Genomic DNA, 25,344 nt, shown 5'->3' on the forward strand with positions numbered 1-25,344 from the left:
GTATTATACATACATAGCTGGTATTATACATACATAGTAGGTATTATACATACATAGCAGGTATTATACATACATAGCAGGTATTATACATACATAGCAGGTATTATACATACATAGTAGGTATTATACATACATAGCAGGTATTATACATACATAGTAGGTATTATACATACATAGCAGGTATTATACATACATAGCAGGTATTATACATACATAGCAGGTATTATACATACATAGTAGGTATTATACATACATAGCAGGTATTATACATACATAGCAGGTATTATACATACATAGCGGGTATTATACATACATAGCAGGTATTATACATACATAGTAGGTATTATACATACATAGCAGGTATTATACATACATAGTAGGTATTATACATACATAGCAGGTATTATACATACATAGCAGGTATTATACATACATAGCAGGTATTATACATACATAGTAGGTATTATACATACATAGCAGGTATTATACATACATAGCAGGTATTATACATACATAGCAGGTATTATACATACATAGTAGGTATTATACATACATAGCAGGTATTATACATACATAGTAGGTATTATACATACATAGCAGGTATTATACATACATAGCAGGTATTATACATACATAGTAGGTATTATACATACATAGTAGGTATTATACATACATAGCAGGTATTATACATACGTAGCAGGTATTATACATACATAGCGGATATTATACATACATAGCAGGTATTATACATACATAGCAGGTATTATACATACATAGCGGATATTATACATACATAGCAGGTATTATACATACATAGTAGGTATTATACATACATAGCAGGTATTATACATACATAGTAGGTATTATACATACATAGTAGGTATTATGCATACATAGTAGGTATTATACATATATAGCTGGTATTATACATACATAGCAGATATTATATGTACATAGCAAGTATCATACGTACATAGAAGGTAGTATACATACATAGTAGGTATTATACGTACATAGAAGGTATTATACATTCATAGTAGGTATTATACATAACTAGCGGGTATTATACATACATAGCGGGTATTATACATACATAGCTGGTATTATACATACATAGCTGGTATTATACATACATAGTAGGTATTATACATACATAGCAGGTATTATACATACATAGCAGGTATTATACATACATAGCAGGTATTATACATACATAGTAGGTATTATACATACATAGCAGGTATTATACATACGTAGCAGGTATTATACATACATAGCAGGTATTATACATACATAGCAGGTATTATACATACATAGCAGGTATTATACATACATAGTAGGTATTATACATACATAGCAGGTATTATACATACATAGTAGGTATTATACATACGTAGCAGGTATTATACATACATAGCGGATATTATACATACATAGCAGGTATTATACATACATAGCAGGTATTATACATACATAGCAGGTATTATACATACATAGCAGGTATTATACATACGTAGCAGGTATTATACATACATAGCGGATATTATACATACATAGCAGGTATTATACATACATAGCAGGTATTATACATACATAGCGGATATTATACATACATAGCAGGTATTATACATACATAGTAGGTATTATACATACATAGCAGGTATTATACATACATAGTAGGTATTATACATACATAGTAGGTATTATACATACATAGCGGGTATTATACATCCATAGCTGGTATTATACATACATAGCAGGTATTATACATACATAGTAGGTATTATACATACATAATAGGTATTATACATACATAGTAGGTATTATACATACATAACAAATATTATACATACATAACAAATATTATACATACGTAGCAAGTATCAGACATGCATAGCAGGTATTATAAATATATAGCAAGTATTATACATACATAACAAGTATTATACACACATGATGATTGCAACGTCTTGTCAAACGAGTGCCACTCCCTCAGACATTTAAAATCCATGAGCCCAAATGCCTGAGGGAGTATCTATACAAAGATGATGTTACAGAGTCTTAGCTTAGTCGGGGCCTCAGTGTTTTATCCTCCGGTACAGGACTTTCCACCTTGGCTCCTAACTTGCTTGCGCAGTTTAGGTGCAGTATCTGTTGCGCATCAGATAGACACCCTCTGAACATCCAATGCTCATTTCCAGTGGAGCGAACCCACAACCACTGGCAGCTGATGAGGCATCAGCTTCTATCCGAAAGTAATTTCAATGAGGTTGACAGTCGCCCTATCGTGTCCGCTACTACGCCTTTTCTTTCTGGATAAGGCTCCATAGCCTTTTAAGGAAAACTGCAAGGTAGCAGTAGGATTTGGAGTCAGAGTTCCCATCTCTTAGCCTTTCGCTGTGACAAGGCCCACAAGGCAGTGGTGTTTGATTTTGGGGTTGGTGCCCCTAGTCTTCGTCCAAACAAGGGTACCTACAAGACAGTGGGGTAGAGGTTGGTAGTGTGCTAGGGCATGTCCATACATCGGTGGGCTATAATGCACTACCTCTGGAGTCCTCTAAATCTCTGAGATCTCCTACAGGTTTAGCCTGGGGCCGCAGGGCACCCAGTTACCGTGTGTAGCCAACGTGGAGGCATTGTAGGAGTCTTGATGATGGAGAGGCTATGTACTGGCAGGGAAGACTTATGTATAGCTGCTCCCGTTTCATCAGCGGTGTTAGCTGGAAGCGAGAAGGCATGCAAGCATGAACTTAACACTAATTTAATACTCTCTCTCTCTCTCTCTCTCTCTCTCTCTCTCTCTCTCTCTATATATATATATATATATATATATATATATATATATATATATTGGGTTCAGATTACTGACATTGTCAGAATCGCTAGGGATGCCACCTCAGCACTATTTTATGCAAAATTTGCTTCTGAATTAAAAACGACTTCAGTTATTATTTATATTTGCTACTGAAACAAAAGATGGATACCAAAAGAAAAATATTCCGGATATGATAAAGTGTATTTGACCCCCCCCCCCTTCCCGAAATATGAAATTTGATTCTTCTTAAAAATATAGAAACAAGCTAAATAGAATAAAATATCGACCTAACAGATGTAATGCTATTTAGGTTCAACTTCGAACATCTACCTTACTTAATTGTATATATTAGATTTGCCTCATTTTAATGTTTTGCGCTTTTCTTTTTTATTCTTTTTTAGATGAAAACCAAAGTGCGATGTAAATTTGACGTGCATTATTTTCCGTTCGATTCTGCCTATTGTTCGTTAATTATACAACCATGGTGCACTTCAAGTGTTTATCTTAACTTTACCCTCTTAAATGGAACCGTTGACCTTGTTAATTACGAGAATAATCCGCGCTGGAACCTCGTAAAGGCAACAGTCGAGAGACGAGCTCGAAAGTATTCTCGCTGTCCAGAGAGTTACCACAGCATCGTATACAAAAATGAATTCGTTCGCATTTCCGACGATTACCTACTTGCTTTGCTTGTACCAAGTTTCATTCTTTCAATCCTTACGATTCTGTTGTTCATGCTGCCAAACCAAAGTTCTGAAAAAATCACGATGGGTAAGTTAGTGTTTTATGCAAAACTTTAGTCACCTTTTATTATTTTTTTCATTTGTCTTTATTTTTATTTTTTGGCTTATTATTGCTAGAATCAAAGGAACAGTTGAATCGCATTTTAGTCTCGGTAACTGGTGTTTCAAAAAAAATGCTGGTCCTAATCACCGCATTGAATAGGTTTCAAAAAAAGGGCATACAGCCTATAAATCCTTAAATAAGGAGATTCATCCTAAAGAAGAATGTAGTTTGAATGTTAGAAACTTGCGTGAAAGTTTTTGGTGTGATTGTTAAGTTTTTTTTTTTTTTTTTTGAGAGGGGCAGGAACATAAGTTCCACGGAGAGAGATATCGAAATTCATATCTCGGGCTTGTGGTGAGTTTGTTGCTTTTCATTTGTGCCTTAGAAGAATTGTCCAAAGAATATGTGCAGGTTGTCTGGAAGAGATGCTGATAAGAGGAATGCTTGGAAATGTCATTGCGATAAATATTTGAATACTGAGTTTTCATGGAACCGTGAAAATCTAGAAGTTACAGAAGCAACATCCAGTCCAGCTATAAGAATTAAGAAAGAAATGGTAGTGGAAGTTGTAAGATGAAAAAAGGTAAGGTTGTAGGTCCCTCAGGCGTTGTTGCAAAGATGTATTGAGATGATCACAAACTTGACACACATGAAGAAGGGAACCAGAATGAGAATCGAAGTAAAAAAAAAGTTCCGGGTAATACCAGGTTTCCGAATTTTAGCAAGTGGAACAATAGAACTGCCTGTGAGGTAAACGTGTTCCAGATTTTGACCGATGACGTCAAACACTAAACAAAAGAAAATAGGTATGTGGTCAATATAAGTAAAAACGATGGTCACAGTTAACAGATGAGACGAGAGCCCATCACAAGTTGGCCTGTCGCCGCCAATTTCTTCTCTCTCTGCCACATGTTGGTTGTCAAAATAAAGTGCATTTGTTTTTATATCAACAAAAGGAATCGTTCGTTTTTTTTTTGAGAACATAGTTTACACTCGCTGCTGTCGAAAACAGTCCAACATTGTGGGTTTTACATACATTTCAAGATTAGCTTTTTATCTCACAGAGTTATTTTATTTTTTTACACAGTGATCACCACTTATCAAGGCCCGGAAGCCACTCAGGGATAAGGGTTATTGCAAGTACATTACGTTAGTGTGGACATTTGATGAAGTGTTTAATTAAGGGGGCGGTTAATTAGGAATTTGTTAACATTGGACTTAAAGACATCCAAGTTGTAGTCCGGAGGGAAGCAGGCAGACGGAACAGAGTTCCACAGGCGTGCAGTTCTAAGAAAGAAGCTTTGTTCATGGAATCCGCACTTTGATTTAGGCACAGATATAGAGTGGGGGAAATTTTTCACAATGGATTCAGCTAGACGGGTGTTTTTCGTGAAAGATTGGCGAGGGGGGACCAGAGATTGGAGTTCAGACGAGCATCTGCCATGGAAATAACGATAAAACAAGGATAGGCTCGCAACGTCTCTTCTGTGGGAAAGAGGTTGCAGGGTAGAGAAAAGGGCATCCCCCACTAAGCCACGAAGTCTATTTTGTACTCTGTCAAGGAGTGATGCTAGAACTCAGGCATCGTTGAAAAATTGATGAAATCTGCAGATGAAACAGACCTTGGTATGATCACTGACTTGACAAATTAGGTCATAAAAGAGGAGATTATCCCAAAAGACTGGGAACTTAATACAGTTGTGAATCATTACAAGAGTAAAAAAGGGGAGGCACTAAATAGAAGTAATTACAGAGGCTTAAAGTTGATGGACCAGATTTTGAAAATGATTGAGAGAATAATTGAGCAGAAAATAAGAAGTCAGATTAGCATAGATGAAATGTAATTTGGTTTTTATGCATGATAAAAGTATGCCTGGTTCTATATTTCTTCCGGGATGAATGTAAGAGAAGTAGCTTTGTAAAAATAATCTATATTTTGCTTTTATGTTTTGTGAATCTAAAGAAAGCATTTTACATTAGGCCAATAGAGGTTGATCTGATGGGCTTTATATAAATTAGGGATAAACGTTTCCTGAAGGTTATTCAAGCAATGTATTGAAATGGTCAAAGTTATGTTAGAGCAATACATTTAGTGGCAAATTTAATAAGCGTACATCACGGTTCTGTAGTGAGTTTATTGGTTTTCATTTGTGTCTTAGAAGAATTGTCCAAAGAATTTGTGCAAGTTGTCTGACGTAAGGGGATACTATTTAGGACCACCTCGACTAAGACACTATGTAGGGAGTTGAGCAGTGACATGTTTGTTCACATTATATGTAAACTTTTGCATGTCAGTACAGTCAGGGAAACAGAAAACCGGATGGGAATTCCAAAGACTAACAGTTCAAGCGAATAACATATTAGAGTAGAAGGCCTTTTGGTATCTTTGGATCTCGACAGTGTAGGGTTAGTATTTTTCTACTTGTCAGATTACTCGGGAGTATTTATGGTTTTCTAGTAGGTTTTCCATAAATTAGAGGCAAACGAGTTGAGTGATGGTTGTTCAAGCAATGTGCAGAAATGATGAAAGTTACGTTAGAATTAACAATGCATTTAGTGACAGATGTAATGGTCAAGTAGGCTTACATCACGATTTTGAACTGAGCTTATTTTCATTTGTGTCTTAATAACATTGTCCATAGATTTTCGTACGTGTTGCCTTGAAGAGATGCTGCATGCTGTTGTTGTTGTTGATGATGATGATGTTGATGATGATGATATTTTCGTACGTGTTGTCTTGAAGTGATGCTGTATGCTGTCAATGATGATGCTTTTATTGATGATGATGATGCATGCTGTTAATGATGTTGTTGATTATGATGATGTTGTTGTTGTTGATGATGATGATGATGATGATGACGACGACGACGACATATTGTCTTAGAAAAAATACACGACTTACATTAAGTTAAAGACTTGGAGAAATGCTTTCAGAAGTAAAATTATGAAAGTGAATTTTACAAAACGTCGATGATAATCAGTATTTGTAGTATTGAAAATCTCCCAAATGAGGAAAGTCTACTCTTGTTCAGTTTGGGGAAAGGGAGTCATGGGCAATCTAATTGTTTATGCAGTGACGTGTGAAGAACTTTTTCAGAGCAGTTTTCAAATGAAAAAAAAAACGGCAAAAATATAGTAACGGTAGGACACAGGTCTATAATAACTTCCTCTGAAAAGGGCATTTTGAAACAGGAATTAGAGAGGCAGGTGCTTGGGCAGCCATGACACCACCTCCTGCACGCCTCTGCCTCCATGCATTGGGTAAATGAGAAATACAACGGAAATACTGGTAGGTTGAGAGCAGATAAATAATTAAGATAATAGAGATTGGGTAAGATCTAATATTTGAAGAAATTATGTCTGGATAGAAAAACTATTGAGGTTTTCAAATACAGAATCTGTTTGTGCTGCAAACGTTTATTATCCACTGGCAGTGATCAAGGTCTACAAAAGACAGGAACACCTTTATCTCCCCCAAGTCTTTGTGTGCATACAAGTTTGAGTTGTAGGTCTAACATTCACAAAGACTGATACTAAAAATGTTAAAAATGATGTGAACGTTAGTGAGACATATAGAGTGGCGCCTCAAAGAAAGTCAGCACTTGTCATTTTTTTTTCAAAAACCGCAATTTAAGGCTTGTTTTATTAATAATAGATTTTCTCGTCCAATGAATATACTCATATCTAGCAAGTTGATTTTTTAATATAGCATAAATAGATTCGATAATTCTATTCCCTTTACTCCCCTCTCCTCTGTATCTCTTATTCTTTAAGACGTCAGCAAAAAATGATAGAACAAGAGTAGCGTTCTCAACTCTCAATTCTTAAACTTTTTGAATGCTGAACTGAATCTAAAGCAAAGAATATCTTTAAAAGTTTTGCATTGAAGACGGAAGCATTTAGCAGATAAGATGTTTTATTGTGATATGTATTCTCTGTTTTATTATAGACAAATGTTAATATTATATATATTTATTTCAGTTTTTAATTTATCTATTTTTTATTTGATTATTTTATAGCATAAATAGATTCGACAATTCTATTTATTCTCAATTAGTGAGAGGGGAATATATCACCATACTTTCCCTTAGACATGTCAGTTAGACTTGTATTAAGTACATTACTTTATATTATCATTTTTAATAGAGAGTAGACAATACATTGTGGATGCGTTATCGGCACCTTCCGTTACTCTCACTTCTCCTTATTTGTCCCTCAGTTCTCATTTTTAATGAGTGATTTTTTCCGATAAGGGGACAACAAAAAGCTGTATTCTAGGTTGGCAGTATTTTGCATGAACAGTCACCAGAGATGTCGGAAATTTTCTGTTTCTTTGTCTATCCTAGTGGCCATGCCACTACTAAGGGCGCTGGGGGTAAACGTTTTATCTGGGCTGACGTTATCCGTCTGATAGTCAGGGACCCGAACCTTGGATTATTCACTAAGGAGGCTGTCCTATCAACAGGTGCAAACTACTGAGACTGCTGTATTGCCATTTAATAAATGGATTCTAGACCATACAGTAACTTCTGGTGGAGCTTCTCGATGCCAGACTAGTGGGTAATTGTTACGGCTTTACCTTATCATGTGCTACAAAACAATATATTTCCTCGTTTCTTTTTCTCTCGTACTTTCCCTCTCTGCCCTGCTCTAAGCAAGTTTGTCAACCTATTTCACAAATCCCAAAACTCTATCATGAAAAGTTGCCAGAAAAATATGCGATTAAACCCAGATCTTTAACTTCCAACACAGATCCTCCACTACCATGTCTCCTTCTTCAACATAAGGGGTCTACGTTCCAACCTTCCAGAGGTTTAAACCCAATCACAGGAGACTAAACCAGACCTATTATTCCCAAGCGAAACTGGCATTGGACTGACTATTTCCCTAGATGAGTTCGTAATTAAAGGATACTCTGACTTAACATCCAAATCTGACCCCTAAGATCGTCATGGCCATGGAATATATGCCTACATTGAAGATGGCTTTCCATTGGTAGGGACATCTCCAGAGAAGACCCTAATTTACCCTATATGTGCTTCCAGATAGTACTTGCTCACATTACTGCATTTATATTTGCCCTTTATCCTTCTCACAACAGCGGAGTTACTATCTTTAAGAGCATATCAAAGAAAATTGACAACATTCTGTCTGCTCATCCTTTGGCTAACATTCATATCTGTGGAGACTTCAATGTTTACAATGTGGAATGGCTAACCCACTCAAACAAGACAGATAATGAGGGGAGATTCTGTCATGATTTCTTTATTGATTATGACCTCACTCCAAATTGTTCAAGAACCCACCCGTCTGCCCGATATTGACGGTCAGTAGGCAAGTCTCTTAGACCTTTTCTTCACAACTTGCCCTGAGCTATGTTCATCGTCCGTTCTGTCTCCACTGGGGTCTTCCGACCACTCTGTTGTATCAGATAAAATAAAAGCGAAATATAATAAGTCCTCAAACGTATATCGATACTCTATGATTGACTGGAATAGTTTCCGTACATTTATATCGGATCCACCTCTGTGTTCCATGTTTAAAAAGGAGGTATCCTCTATAGTATCAGACCTGACGAAATGGTTAATTGTAGGTATAGACTGTTTCGTACCCTCGAAAAAATTCCAGCAAAAACTTAACAGCCAGCCGTGGTTCTCCCGGAATGTGCTGCTGCCATTGCACACAGAAATCACTTTTTCCATTGCTTCCAACGTAACAGATATACTGAAACTAAAGCTGCTTTCAGGACTGCCAACAACCACCATAAAAGAGTAATGAAGAACACGAGAGAGTTGTATGCTCAGTCCGTCAAGCTTACCAGTTTGGGCAAATAGCGAACAGGATCCTGAACAGAAACGTTTGCTCTATCCCAATTATCATCAATGGGCCTAAACTAATCTCGGCGGCATCAGACAAAGCCAAAATCTTTGCCCAAAACTTTGCAGCTAATTCTACCCTATGCGACCAAGGCCGCCACCCCCTCCCGTATTTCCTCCGATATCAGAAAACATGCTATACGACATACAAATATCTGTGGGTGATGCTGTCAAGCTAATCAAAAACCTTGATTCCAGTAAAGCAACTGGCCCTGACGGAATTCCTATTATAGTGCTGAAAAAGCTTCAACTAGAACTAGCTCCCATACTTACAATGCTATTTAAACGTTGTCATAAGGAGAATTGCTCTCCAACACCCTGGAAAATCTCATCAGTATGCCCTGTATTTAAGAATTCAAGTGATCGGTCATTTCCCTCCCAGTACAGACCAATAAGTTCTGTGCGTCATAAGTAACTATTGATATGGTATTGGCATAAAGGTATACTTCACAAGATATTCAGCTCTGGTAAAGTTAGAAATGTCATCTTAATTATTAAATCATTTCTTTCTGATAGGCTCATAAGAGTGGTGGTCATTGGGCAGAGATCATAAGCTCATAGTATTAATGCAGGAGTCGCTCAGGAGTCCATCCTGGGTCCAACCCTCTTCCTGATCTACATCGATGATCTTTCAAATCACATCCTTAGAACAGTCGTAGACATTTAAGCTGACGACACTACCATCTATGGCAGCAAATCAAAGGCCTTAAACGACCAATTTCTCTCTGATTCTCTCTCCTCTGATCCTGAGCAAGTGGTACAATGGGGAAAAGAGTGGCTGGTTACTTTTAATGCATCTAAAACCAAGCTTCCGTTTTTATATCGTCAACGTTCTGATCCCAATCTGGCATCATTTGAAATGAATGGCTCTCGTCTTGGGAAGGCTCCATGTTTTGACAAGCTTCTAGGCTTGACCTTTACTCCTGATCTAAAATGGAACACGTACATCAAATCCGTTGCCGAGTTCGCTGGAAAAATGCTGGGATCCTTCTATCGACCCAGTAGATAACTACTTGCTGATGCAATTCCCTACCTATATAAGAGCCAGGTACGTCCAAGGATAGAACATTGTTGCTACATCTGGCAGGAGCTGCTAGAAAAACCTTATCCTGCCTTGACAGTATTCAAAAGAGACTTCGTAGCCTAGTAGGGGATGCCCTTTTCTCTTTCCTGCAACCTTTCTCAAGCCTGTCTGCTTAATTGTTATTTTCATTGCAGGTGCTCGTTTGAGCTCCAATCTATGGTCCCCCCTTGCCAAACATTATCGAGAAACACTCGTCTAGCTGAAAACACTATCAATAATTTCCCCTGCCCTTTATCTGTGCCTAAACCTAAACGTAGATTCCATGAACAAAGCTTCTTTCTTAGAACTGCACACCTGTAGAACTCTCTTCCGTTTACCTACTTTCTAGCTGACTTCAATATGGTCGTCTTCATGTCCACGTAAACAAGTTCTTGATGAGCCGTCCCCTTGAGTAATCCAATTTACCAAATTTACACTACTAACTATTACTATATTGACCCATTGACTACTGTACACTCTCTAACTCTTATCCTCGACTGGTCTCTGGACCATGATAAGTGGTGACTTTTTTTGTAAAAAAACAACCTATACCTCATTTGATTCGCCTTTTATTCCTCTATAATTTTACCTGTTCATATTTGACTTAATTGAAGTATCATAGTGTTTACATCAATTTAAAAATTAACTTCAAATCGAGAAGGCAAAAAGAAACCCCGCAGCAACGAATGAGGTTAAAACCAGCTTTAAATATCAACCCTTTAGCATGTGTAATGATACCCTTGTAGATAAGGAACGTAGTGATAATTTAATTTTATATCTACAGGGACATCCAATCTTCGCCTATATTTTTTAATAATTTAGAAAAAACGGGATCCCACTTAAATCTGCGTTATTTTAATAAGAAGAAAAAAATGTTGCTTTACCTCCTTTTTATTTCTCTTTCCTTTTATAACTTGATTCATCTTTTTTTTTCTCTTTTCCTGTTTTTCTCTTCCTTTCTGATTCATTTCTCCCTAGAAATGCTAAGTTTGCTATACCTCAAACGATTCACGATAGATTTAAAGTTAGTTGTAGAGTACGTAATTTTTTATTAACTAAAATATATACCGCTAAAAAGTAAAGGATATATCTCCCATTCAACAATCTTTTTTGTTAAATACCATAAAATGCGAGAATAGTATGAAAAATAGGAACAGTTTTGGTGCATAAAGAAAGGGGGTGACATGGCACACAGGTTGGAAAATTCGTCCTGATTTCACATTTGTCTTGACATTGCCCACTTCGGTGGAGGATCAGTCCTTCACGACTGAGACAATTTTTTTTTATTTTTGTACCTTTTCTCCACATTAAAAAACGACTCTCGTGTCTAACTCTGTCCCGTGGGGAGGCATAGTAAATAGGCACATCTGTGTATTTTGTATTTTTCAAATCTGCACTCAAAGAAACAGCGTCCGTTTTTACCATTTTTATTATTTTCGTTTGAATTTAATTGCTTTTTCGTTCTAGGTATTTTACTATTTTGTGTGTTCTCTGTGATACTTCTGTACACGCATTCCGTGTTGCCGACTGCAGACACTACATATTATTTCGGTAAGTATGAAGTTGTTCGCCATATGTTTGTCAAAAGTAAGGTTTCTCATTGAATTCGAGTTTGTATTCAAATGATGACGTCATCTTTTCAAACAGAAAGCAAACCATATATGATCCAAAGTGTTATTCCTTCAGCCTCTTGATATGAGTGAGAAAACTAACAATTGCTTGAATTATGTTGAGAATAATTTTATTCATGTACATATGCAGCTGTGAAAACTGCAATGGAAGTAAATAAAAAAAAAAAAACGATTGAAATAAATGCAATACAAATAGTACAAAAAGGATGAAACATTTTAGAAAAAATAACAAAGAAATAAAATAATACAATAAAAAGAATAGGAGATAGACATGACAGCGACACCAGACACAAGCGATACAAAAAGACCATCACGTAGAATAAGAAATGTGACTATCGAAAACATAAATAAGTAAAGAAATATTAAAAACATTAAATATTAAAAACAAGACTGCACGCTACCTTATACCTAACCCATGACCAATAAAATATATGTATAAAGATTTGGATTCTTACCTTGTTGGCACTTTTAGGAGCTAAAGAAAAAACTGCTACTATATTGAACTGACCAAACGATGGACGGATGACGAAAACGAAGCGACCTGTTCTCTCTGGGTTCTAATTTTAAAAGGGATTGACATCTCTTTTTTGATATCACTTCGCCTGGTGCATTATATATATATATATATATAGTCTCTGAAGTTTTTAACCTTTAAAACTATACAAAAAATATTTTTTATCATTCGTTAGAAAACCATATAGTCAGTAAATCATTTAATCACCTGCAATCACTGCATCAACTCGCTCTCGAATTTACTATAATACCAATAATATATATATATATATATATATATATATATATATATATATATATATATATATATATATATATATTATATTATATTATATTATATTATATTATTACGATATTACTTTGACTAGAACGATATTTTTCCTATCTTTTTTTTTTTACTTTAAGAGCCTATTTTACGGTGACGGATTTAGCTAGGTTCTATTAAGCTTAATATTCGGCATTGTGATTTGCAAAGGGCCAGAATACCAAAACCTGTCTATCCTATAAAAAGATGAATCTGGGCGCAGCCACACAAAGACTACAAAAACGTGTGTACAGTGATTTTAATGGGAGAAAATGTCAAATGATATATTCCCTCAGTAACACTAGGAAATTATATTATCACACACATACGCGATGTCTTCAATAAGTTTAAAGACTGTTTTCGTATGGGCACTTTTATTGATAGTACACACATGAAACTTTAATCACCTTTGAAGTAATCTCCTCCGTCTGCAATGCACTCGTTGTACCGTTCCAACAACTTTTCAAAGGCCCCATGGAAGTCCTCTTGTGCAAGTGTGTCAATGACCCTTGTTTCACATCCTGTTTCATCTCCTCAATTGTCTCATAATGACAACTTCTAAGGTTTCCCTTAAGCTTAGGGAATAACCAAAAGTCAAAGGAAGCATGGACTATAGACGGTGAGGAATTGTCTTGATGCCCATCTTTTGCAAATAGTCTGTGACAATGATAGAGCTGTGGACTGCACATTCAGGAAAAACTTCTGCATCTTCAGTTCCCCCTGAATAATTGTGTGTACAGTTCCCACACTGACATCAAACTGTGAACATATTGTCTCTATAGACACACGACGGTCCTTAGCCATGAAATTCTTTATTTGGCCAATCAACTCTGGTGGTCTGACGTCCTTACTCCTCTCATACCTCTCATCATTACTCCCTGCCTTCCTTGAATCTCCTGTGCCACTCAAAAATTGATGCTCAATTCATGCAAGATGGTCAAAAAGCAGTCTAAAGCATTCCATACGTTTCTGTGGCATTTTTTCCAAGTTTAAAACAGAATTTTATTGCATATCGTTTTTCTAAAGTGTCCCCACGTTTAAATTTCATTTTTGGAATTCACCAGTTGTGACAATCAGGCTTTAGTAGGGTGTATTCCAATTCCTGCTGTAGATGTTCATTTGAATCTGAAATCATAAAAACTGGTCAGTCATCCCATAAGCTGCATAGCAATAACAAAATTACATACTCAATAACATATTTAATTTTCAAGAATCTACCACAATTTTAAATACCTGTGCAAAAAAGTGTGGAAACTTATAAAAGGCACCTCGTACATATTATTTGAATTCCTTTAAATAAATATAAAAGTTGGTTTCAGAGTTCACATCTATTATCTTACGACGCAACACAATGGAATGTGTAAATGTCTTCACTGAATCATCCGTATAAAGTTGAATATCACATGCACACAGGCACTCACACACCCATATACACTCACACATTACATGTACGCACTCATACACACACTCACACACATATACACGCACTCACACATGCACTCATCACATATATACTCACACACATACACGCACATACATGCACATTAATACATATTCACACACATACAGACATACTATTTAAATTCCTTTTAATCCATACAAACGTTAGCTTGAAAGCTCAATAGTGTATACAATACTAGAGCTTGGAATATAATATAATAGTAAAATAAATGTTATAAAATTGTTAAATATTCATTACGTCATCACCAAAACTAATATTAGAAAACATTAGAAAAAAAAAAACTGCTTTAATTTTTTTTTTTTTTTTGTGATGTCTTCCATTCGTTCTTTGGATTACAGAATAAAGAAATTTCTTTTGCTAACGTGGTTAAAAAAAACAAAAACAAAAAAAAACAACGTAGTTTGCTTTGAATTTATTATTTTTGCTAACGTAGTTATAAAAAAAAACGTAGTTTGCTATGAACAAAATGGGATAAATAGGTTCAAATGAAGAGAACAATTTGGATGTTGTTTCTTTTATTGTTTGGTTTCATTTTATCGAAAAATATCAGAGAATCATATTGAAACAAATTTGGAATATTTATTAAATTATCTATAATTTATATGATAGCGTGTGTGTTATTTTGAGTGTTTTGCTTACAACACTTTTCCGAGTGACTGTCGTTTAATTGTCATGGCCTTCCATTTCTTGTAATAAATAATTTTACAAAGAATTCTTCATGAGTTTTGGTTTCAGTTTCAATTATAGCTGATGGCACTCAAGTCATTTATGTTTTATAAATAATTTTATCAATAATTCGTCATAAATTAAATATGTGATAGATAGAGCTAAAAGAAGACTTTTAGAACCAGCACTAATATTAAATACTAATACTATTACGCAAAGAAAAGGCTTCTACTATTTAGCCCCTAGCATAGGGAAAATAATAATCAGAGAACAAAATATCAAAACAGATCCTGGCTAACCGTTTTTCCTTAAATATTTCAACAAAATGAATAAGTTTACAGAAAAAAAAAGTGTACATATTTATTTAACGCATTTTTAAAAGTGCATATATAGACATTGAACAACCCAACCTTCCCATACGCACACATATGTTTGTCCTTCCCGAAATTGGTAGGATTCAAAAACGGTTCTCTTTTTCGTATGATCTATGACTTTTTCTTTTCTTGCATTTTTACTTCAATATCCTGAAGATGTCCTCTGAAATAAGGACGAAACGTTGATTATTTTAAGAATTTCATTCAGTTTTTCTATTTTTTCTCAAAACACACACACACACACACACACACACACACACACACACACACACACACACACACATATATGTGTGTGTGTGTGTGTGTGTGTATGTGTGTGTGTGTGTTATTTGTTTTTGTTTTTGCGATACATTTTGAATGAATTCAATTATTTACAAAAGTGCATTTTTACCTAAATGCGAGTTGGGAATAATTTCATTTAACAAATTTGGTAACCCCCCCCCCATATGGGGAGCGGCATATATATTATTTTTAAAATATAATTATCCACTGACACGTGTTTCGTCCTCTACGACTCTTCAGAGTGGTTGAATCTAGCGAGATTCGAAATCGAGACCCCATGGTAAGAAGCCTAAACTCTTACCACTAAGATCTTGTCGAACCTGTCCATGAAACCAAATGATTTTAAAAAGCTGATGCAGTTTTTTGACTAATTTTTGGTCTCCATACTTAATCTTCAACATTTACATCAATCCCTCAACGCCTGGGCGTTGAGGGATTGATGTAAATGTTGCCTTATCAACAATAGATGTTGAGTTTAACACTGTCTTGAAATGGTCTTTCCATCGCAACAATATTTCACTCTTCTCAGTTAAAAGTGTCCTTCCCCAGTCGTGCTTTTAGAGGTTCTTTGTTCAGTTCAGGTCTTCCGCTGTGGACCATGTCCTCGACGTGAAAAACCGCTATTTTTGAACTTTGAAAACTATTTCCGCGCTGGAGACTTGTCTATATGACCTTATTTGTATACCTTGCAAATGTTCCGAGATGCATCAGTCGCTTTTTGGCCTTGATAAAAACGAATAGACCAAATGTTGAAAATGTTGCTTTTTGCTTCCTGGATATTCCATTTTTAAACCTAAAAGTAATAAAAAAAAATTGAATTAGCTAAAAATTAGCACAATTTTATACGGCAGGAAAAACTCTATCGAAAAAATATTATACATTTTGTCGAAAAGTAAAAAGTCGTTGTAAAAAGAAAAGAAGTTATATAACTGATACGAACTTATTCCCCAACCAAATATATAATTTTACTCAATTGTTAATTTATTGTTTTTATCTGCAGTTGTTTTCCTCGTGTTCAACATCATCATGTTAAGTTTGATAACTCTTCTAAACGTGTTAGTCGTTAACCTTTCAAATTGCGAATCTTGTCGAGATGTGCCGAAAGTCGTGAAGTCCGTAAGTATTAAACATTTTTTTTTTACATTTCTAAATTTATTAGATGAGGATTGTTTATTCGTATTATTTGGATTCATCGGACTACTGTTCTCATCTTGAGTTTTATTTTTACAACGTTTCACTTGATGTAACCTCCAACCTTCTTCAGGTGTATCTTGTTGAACTTGGAAATGTTTCTGTCAAACTCGGGAATTTGGACGGAATTCCGAACAGAACCCTTTATTTACTTTACGGGGCGGGGAGTGGGGGGTTCTGTCAGCCATGACTGAATAGAGGTCCTAAGTAATTCGCAATTATAATTTTTTGGTCGCTCACACTGAGAATTGAATCTTCACTCTTCAGGAAAATATCACTTTTATAATTTATTTTCCAAGTACAAGTACAAGATTGAAGGTTTAATTCTCAGTATGAAGACCGAAAAATACAATTACGAATTACTTAGAGTCTCTATCCAGTCATGGCTGACAGAACGAGAGCATGCTACACCCGTGAAGTAAATTAAGAGTTCCGTTCGGAATTCCGTCTAAATTTCCCGAGTTCAACACGATACATCCAAAGAAGTTCGGAGGTTACATCGACTGAAACGTTATGGAAATGACACTCAAGATGAGAACAGTATTCCGATTTGTAAAGTGAACTTAAAAGTCTACCGAGTGTGATACTAGCGCTGAATTTATAACACCGCATGACAACCGGTGTTCCATTTTTTCCTGATCCGTCTCATCGGTCGTTTCCATTCTCTACATCCCCCCACCTTATGACCGCAACAACACCGGTGCTTTATCGTCACTTGTTGGGAAAGATCTGTATAGTTGTGAGTTGGTCCTCACATTTGTGGAGACATTTGTCTCGGTGGTCGTGTTACTCTCATGTTGAGTCGTGGAATCAGACTCGTTAGTTTGTGCCTTATTGGGTCTTGGTTATTCACTTCCATATCTGCGTCAGATGTGTTGTCTGCCATGACTACGTCATCATCCGTCTTTTCCACGTCCATCCTTTCGTGTATGTTACACGGGAATATGTTGTCCTACATTCTTGGCCTTTGGGGAGGTGATTGAAGAGGTGGTTGTATGAGCGAATAATCTAATAATAATGCAGTTGCAAGTAATGTTCGTCATCGCGTTGTCCTGACGTCATTACTATTCCAATTTCAATACGAAAATAATCCGGTAAAAAGAAATCCTGTAGAAATGGATCCTATTCATAGCGACAGGTAAAGTGGACTTAAAAGTCTACAGAGTCTGAGACTAGCGCCGAATTTATAACACCGCATGATGACTGGTGTTCCACTTTTTTTCCGATCTGCCTCATCGGCCATTCTCATTCTCTACACGATTAATCCAAATAATACGAATACACATTTTTTGTTAAACTTTTCGCTTGTCACGCTTTGATTAGCATTCGTAGATACGACTACGAATCATCATCATCATCATCATCATCATCATCATCATCATCATCATCATCATCATCATCATCACTTTCTTTCAATATTTCCATTGACCTACCCTTGTCAAATGAACATATTTACCTGGACTGTTTTGCATCGACTAACACAAGAACTATCACCTATTCTTTTAACGGCTTCCGGTTCTGTACACATCTCCCTATACTGTCCAGATTTAATTTTCCTCCGAGGTCATCAGAAGTAAGGTTGCCTTTAAGGCTCATATTAGACATAAATCGTATGATTCTCATGTCATTTCTTGCTATGCAACGCATATCCTCAATTCTCATTGTCCAACAGTATCTCACTTCGTACATATGCTTGATAGACCTTTCCTTTGGTCGAGAGTGATATCGCTCTGCTGGTTAGTAATGAAAGACGTTTCCTAAACTTACTCAATCCACTCTTAATTTTTCCAATCACAGATGCACCTGCTTCACTATGCTCCCTAAGAGCAGGCCCGATCTGTATGTTTGTCGCTTAAGTTTAAAACGGTGTTTGGGGTTTTCCCTGACACATAGGCACCATTTTTTTGTATTTTATCTTTACTATTGGGTTATTATTTATCGATGCCAAAAGCCACTAGAGGATAAAGTATAATGAGACGGAAACGACTACCATATAATAGATGATGAATACTATGCGAGTACTATCATTGATCAATGGAATGAATATCGTTTGATTATTTATGAGGTGGTCAATCACAAGAATTTGTTGATATTGGCTTCGAGGACGATCAAGTTGTAATCAGCAAGGAATCAGTCCTGTGACAATGTGCTCCACAGACAGGAAGCTGTCCCAAAGAAACTCCACGTGACGCAAGATACTTGGTGAGAGAATGGAAAGTGTGTTGTATCATGGTAAGCAAAGCATACTTATTGTCTATACATAGATACATATATATATGTATATGTATATATATATATATATATGATCTTTCTCTTTTTTCTTTTACTTAAAACTATATATATATATATATATATATATATATATATAATCTTTCTCTTTTCTCTTTTATTTAAAGCTATATATATATATATATATATATATATATATATATATATATATATATATACTTCTTATGACAGGTTTTTAAATAAGGATACGAAAATTAGGTGATACATTAATATTTGAATAAGCTCTTGACAAAGGATGCGTCCAGGATAAATGTTTTAGCATGCTTTATTTCCTTTAAGGGAAATTTCTTTAAATAATGTTCTATTGTTAAGTGATTTTTATTCAAGAAGTCTGAAGAAAAGCTGGTTATGTGAAAATTTTCAAACGCCATAATGCTTGAAATTGTCCAACCGGTCTTGAAACAATTGTAACTTACAATGAAATGCACTTTTTATTGCTACCAATTCCTTTTTTGAAGTCTTGGTTTTGTCAATACAGTATATATATATATATATATATATATATATATATATATATATATATATATATATATATATATATATATATATATATATACATATATATGTGTGTGTGTGTATATATATATATGCATATATATATATATATTTATATATATATATATATATATATATATTGTATCACTGATGGAACAATATGACGATAATATTTCTATTGCTCGATTGTAGCGAATGAACAGTTTAACAGAGAAAATGTGAAGGACGTACAAGAATTGACGAATGTTAATTCATAAACTCGCCAGCCAGCAGACTCTATTCGATCGCACTTTCGACTAGTTTATATAGCACTTTTGAATATCCATACGTTCGCAACTGTAACCGCTCATTCTGGATTTCACATTAGTTGTTAATCTATGGGGCGTGGCTGGCATCCATCTTATTGTGTTTTTTTTTTATTGCGACGGACGTATTTCCCATTGAAAATAGCATTCTCAGGTGTATTAATATTATATCACCAGGTACTTTATTTCTTCCGGCCAGTTGGGTGCGGGCCTATGTCGAGTAAGTCCTCCTTTCGATACATCAGATTCGATATTCAATATACGACTGTCGGGAGCAATAGAAAAAAAAGACTGATAATCAAACGGTTGGATTTATAAGTGTATTTAATATGAGTTAATCGAAGTTTATTCCCTAATTTATGTTTCTATATACTTTAATACCAAAAATGTATGTAAATATAACTTAGTTTTGGGATTGAGTTATGTTTGAAGAACTTCTATTTTGATTGTTCTAATCAGCTCTAATTTATAATTAACTAAACAATTAACCCATCTCGTCGTCACCTCGCTAATATTTTTATGCACTTAGAAAAAGAGCGTCTCACTATCGAAGCTTCATAAGTCTGTATACACCACAAGCACGCATGTATTCTCTTCACTTCTCCATAAAATGATCTGGATGGGAATTCAGACTGGAAACCCAGAGCAACAAACTTTAAAAAAAAAACAACGCCAAAACGATAAACAAGATGAAAGCGAATAAAAGTAGGTGAAAAAGTAGAAATGTGTCTAGCAGGGAAAGGCTAAACAAGAAACATGAAGAAATGAAGCAAAACATAGCAAAAAGGGGGAATTAATTCGATACAGATGCAAGTCAAAACAATGCAAGAAAAACATGACTTTTGAAAACAATAAAAGCCAATTCTATCCAAATATAACCGGAGGAAAAACAGAAAATGAAATCAACAACGGGACCCTAAGACAGCCCTATAAAAATGGCACCAAGTCACGACAAAGTATACGCATACTGGTTCAAAAAAATTCACGACACTACATGAAAGGCTAATTCGAAACCTCAAAAGATATACCTACGAAGCAAACATACCAGAATGGATAACCAAAGGTAGAACCACACAAAAAAGACACAGAAAAAGATACAAAAAGACACAGAAAAAGGAACAGCCCCAGCAACTACAGGCCTATAACATGCTTACCTAATAATAGAATGTCTGAGAATGTATAAAATACTAGTCAAGATTATCAATTTGATTGAAAATGTAATGAGAACAGGGAGACTTTAACCAAGAGAGCTGATGGACAATGCATAACAGAGATGAAAATACAAAGAGCTGGCTTTCACGGAGATTTACTATCACCACTACTAATAATTATAGCCATGATACCACTTGTATCAAGCCGGATACAAGAAGTTCACTAAGGCAGATGAAAGAATGAACCGCCTAATGTACATGAGTGATTTGAAACTTAGAGAAACATAAAAGGAACTAGAGACGCTAATAAATAAATCTAGAATCTTCAATCAGGATATCCAAATGGAATTCGGTATGGAAAAGTGTGCACTGCTAGTTATGAGAAAAAGAACATGACAGCTACAGACACTATTAAAGCAACAAAAATGTAAGAGAAATTTGAAAGAAATACGCCAGAAGAATAAGAAAACTCATAGAAAGTAAACTATTAATTAGGAAACTAATAAAAGTTATAAATACATGATCAGGGCTACTAGTAAGATACCCCGAACCGTTTATAGGGTGGACCAAAGAATAATTAAGGCATCTCGACCAGGAAGACCAGGAAACTTCTGGCCATGCCCAATGCACTACACCAAAAAGATGTTGCTGACCAAGTCTATGTGAAAAGGGAAAACAGAGGAAGAGGACTGATTCGTATAGAAGACAGTGTGAATGACACGAAAAAGAATTAGAAAAATACATAATACAGAACACAGAAAGGATAATTACAGCAGCGAGAGACACTGAAAAAATGAACAAGACAAAACAGAGAGGAACGGGATAAAACGAGAAAAATATGGAAAGAGAAACAGTTACACGGGCGATTCATAAGGACATCAAAAGTTGAGGCCAAGGAAAACTCTTTGACTTTGTTACAAAATGGGAATCTAAACAGAACATTCGAATCCCTAATAAAATCCGCGCAAGATAATACAATTACAGCCAACCCCATCAAAGTAAAGATCGATAAAATACAAAAAGATCGTAAATGCCGGTTCTGTAGACGAAGAGACCGAACAATGGAGCACATAATAACGAATGCAGCAAACTATCCCCAAAAGAAGACATGCATAGACACGACCACGTAAAGAAGGCAGTACACTGGGATTGGGCAAACAACTGGATCTTGTTCGCCTTGACAAATGGCAATAGGACAAACCAGCAACAGTACTTGAAAACGAAAATCACAAAGTCCTATGGGGTGGACGTTCAAACAGATAACCCCATCCAAGCAAGAAGACCGGATTTCATAATAGATAAAAAGAAGAAAAAATCCTGCTAGATCTTAGATTTCGCCATTCCAACATACCACAGGGTGAAGATAAAAGAAACGGAGAAGCAAAACAAATACATAGAGCTGGCCAGAGAGCTGAAAGGGACATGAAGAAAGTCAAGATAACACCTTTAATAGTAGGAACAATCTCGAAAACTTTGAACAAGCAATGGGAGAGGTTGGAATCAGAGGGATAGCTGAGAAGACACAACAGATAACAATAAGGAAAACGGCTGAAATATTAAGGAAGTCCATTGAATGCGGAGACTAATACACATGAGCTACAGGCGTTAGCCGGACATATAGAAACTACTACAGAAGTAAAACACAAAGACATACCACATGAAATCAAGGAAACTGAAACTGTATAATTGTAATTTACCTCCCTCCTAAATTGCCAGTATCAATCGACACCACACAAAATGGTCGAAGAGGGTCAAGGAGGATGCAAAGACCAAGAAGAAAAGCACCAACCAGACCTCAACTGGATAAGTGCGAAGAGAATTAGAACATTGGGAAGGGTTATTGCCAACTAAATTCCAGCAAAGACTAATGGCAAATAGATGTTGCGATAACGAAAATTAATTTGCAAAAGTTGTCGAAAGAGGTGGAGAGTACTGGAAGTCTGGGGAGGCTTGCTGTCACTTAGACTCCAGGGAACACCATCGTTTGTCCTCAAAGGGAGATATTTAATGATCTCTGTGAAAGCTCCTAGTGATTATTATTATTATTATTATTATTATTATTATTATTATTATTATTATTAGTAGTAGTAGTAGTAGTAGTAGTAGTAGTAGTAGTAGTAGTAGTTGTTGTAGTAGCAGCAGTAGTAGCAGCAGTAAAGTAGAATTCATATATTTTTGGACACACATGTACCCAAAAATGTAAGTGCTATTCCTTGCGACAAATATATTTGCATTTGCAGATGACCTTCGCAGGAAAACGTTTCTAGAGATTATTAAATTCACAGTCTCCAATATAATGCATTTCAGACAATGCAGATTGTGCCCATTTTTTTTTTTTTTTTTGCGTTTTTATTCAGAGATATGTTGCTATCCCCTTACATAGAATGTTTGACTTTTCTAAATGATTGTCCCACTGCTAGTGTGCAGACTCGGCGTGCGCTATATTTTTATTTATAAAAAATTATTTATATATATTTTTTATGATTCTGCAGTTAAATGGGCTGGTAAACAGAAAAAAAAACATAAATAAAATAAACAAAAAGTTCAGATAGAATTCGTCACTGTATTTCCTCCTCGCAACTTTATCTCTCAACTTCCAGCACGCGTTTGACCCCCATCTCTGTCAACAGGCGTTTTATTAAAAAAAACTGACTGCATTTCATTTGCATATGTGTGCAGTGGACGGTGTGATTTTGTGCGATTCTACGAGACTACACCTTATAACAACCCGCCCACCATCTTTAATCTCTCTCTCTCATATCCCACCTGAAGGTAAGTCGTAAAGCCACATAATGCACACACACGTGGGCGCTTTCTTCTTTGATTATTACATTCAACTCTATAGATTCCCGTGCGAAGCCCCCCACCAATCCGAAGTCCTAGGCGGCTGCCTAGCTTGACTATGTCTAAGGCCGACTCTGGTTGCCAGGTGCGTCTAGCGAAATCAGCGTTCATCTTTTTTTTATATTTCAGATCGTGCTTGAATTTATGGCCAAATGGTTTTGTATGACATCTATCGTAAATAGAAACAGATCACGACAAGATGGAATCGGCGCCGAGATAAACAATTTGTACAGATTGTCAGTATCCAGCGATAAGCAACCGCTAGACCTGTCGGCCGAGGATCAGTCCAACGAGGAGCTGATGACTGCAAACCCCAGTTTAGATTCGAATGTTGCCTTCATCAAAGCCTTAATCGTAACCTACTGGGAGAAAGCAAAAGAGGAGGAAGTCGAGAAGAGGTTTCGACAGGAATGGAAAGACGTCGGCCAAGTTATGAATAGGTTCTTTTGTGTCCTGTACATTCCGATTGTCCTCATCGCTGTTGGAGTCAACCTAATCCAGATATCAAGTAAATAGATTAACAGTTGGTTGATATCAAACATATGTTAATCTAATTTTTGGTGCATTCAATTTCAATACAAACTTTTCATATATAAAATATAATACACAGAGTCTTAATTTGAAACGTCTACATATACATTTTTTAATAAAAATTATATATATATATATATATATATAATATATATATATATATATATAAGGCAATATGACTGTCTGTCTGTCTGCCTGTCTCCATATTTTCAAACTCTTTCTCTCCCGAAACTAAAAGTCAAACAGCGACGTTAGGGGCCTCAAATGCTTAGATTTTTTACGGCCGGTTCTTTTATGGATCTTTAGCCGGTTAAAATAGTTTTTAAGGGGTCAAAAATGGGTCAAAACCGAACAAATGATTATACATTTTGTATATTCATCTTAGTTTATTTTTAATTTTAACTGTTTATATTGGTGTCACGTTGGTGTTATTTGGAACCATCTCTGATTCATTCGAGCGGAATAAAAAATAGGAGGCATTATTTTTGGAACTTCGTATAATGCACCCCATCTTGGATTGAGCATATTGGTACGTGATATATAAACTGCCATTAGCGTATTAAGCGATGCTTTTTTGTGTAAACAAATCGAGCTTAGGCATTTGAACGATGTCAAAACATTGTTAATTCACTACCCGCATAGCAGCAGCCGAATAGTGTAATGGTGAGAAGCGTTAACTGTCGTTTGGGCAGTCGAGTTTCGATCCTAGTTTAAAGTAGTTGCTTGTCTAGCTTCACTGATGACATGTAATACAGCGAAACAGTAC

At 35.7% G+C, this 25,344-nt stretch overlaps 1 protein-coding gene across 1 annotated transcript in view; it reads left to right on the plus strand.

Moving 5' to 3' along the window:
* Nucleotides 1-24,710, plus strand: part of LOC145242718 (acetylcholine receptor subunit beta-type unc-29-like) — a 55,888-nt gene extending 31,178 nt beyond the window's left edge. Inside the window, exons 6-9 of the mRNA XM_080105861.1 lie at nt 3,217-3,586; nt 12,008-12,091; nt 16,773-16,888; nt 24,177-24,710. Coding sequence (XP_079961987.1) covers nt 3,217-3,586; nt 12,008-12,091; nt 16,773-16,888; nt 24,177-24,563 — 957 coding nt within the window. The 3' untranslated portion in view covers nt 24,564-24,710. The remainder of the gene's footprint in view (nt 1-3,216; nt 3,587-12,007; nt 12,092-16,772; nt 16,889-24,176) is intronic.
* Nucleotides 24,711-25,344: the final 634 nt, after the last annotated feature.

Source organism: Euprymna scolopes, chromosome 21, assembly GCF_053919585.1.
Source record: "Euprymna scolopes isolate OS-2025 chromosome 21, ASM5391958v1, whole genome shotgun sequence".
NCBI lineage: Eukaryota > Metazoa > Mollusca > Cephalopoda > Sepiida > Sepiolidae > Euprymna > Euprymna scolopes.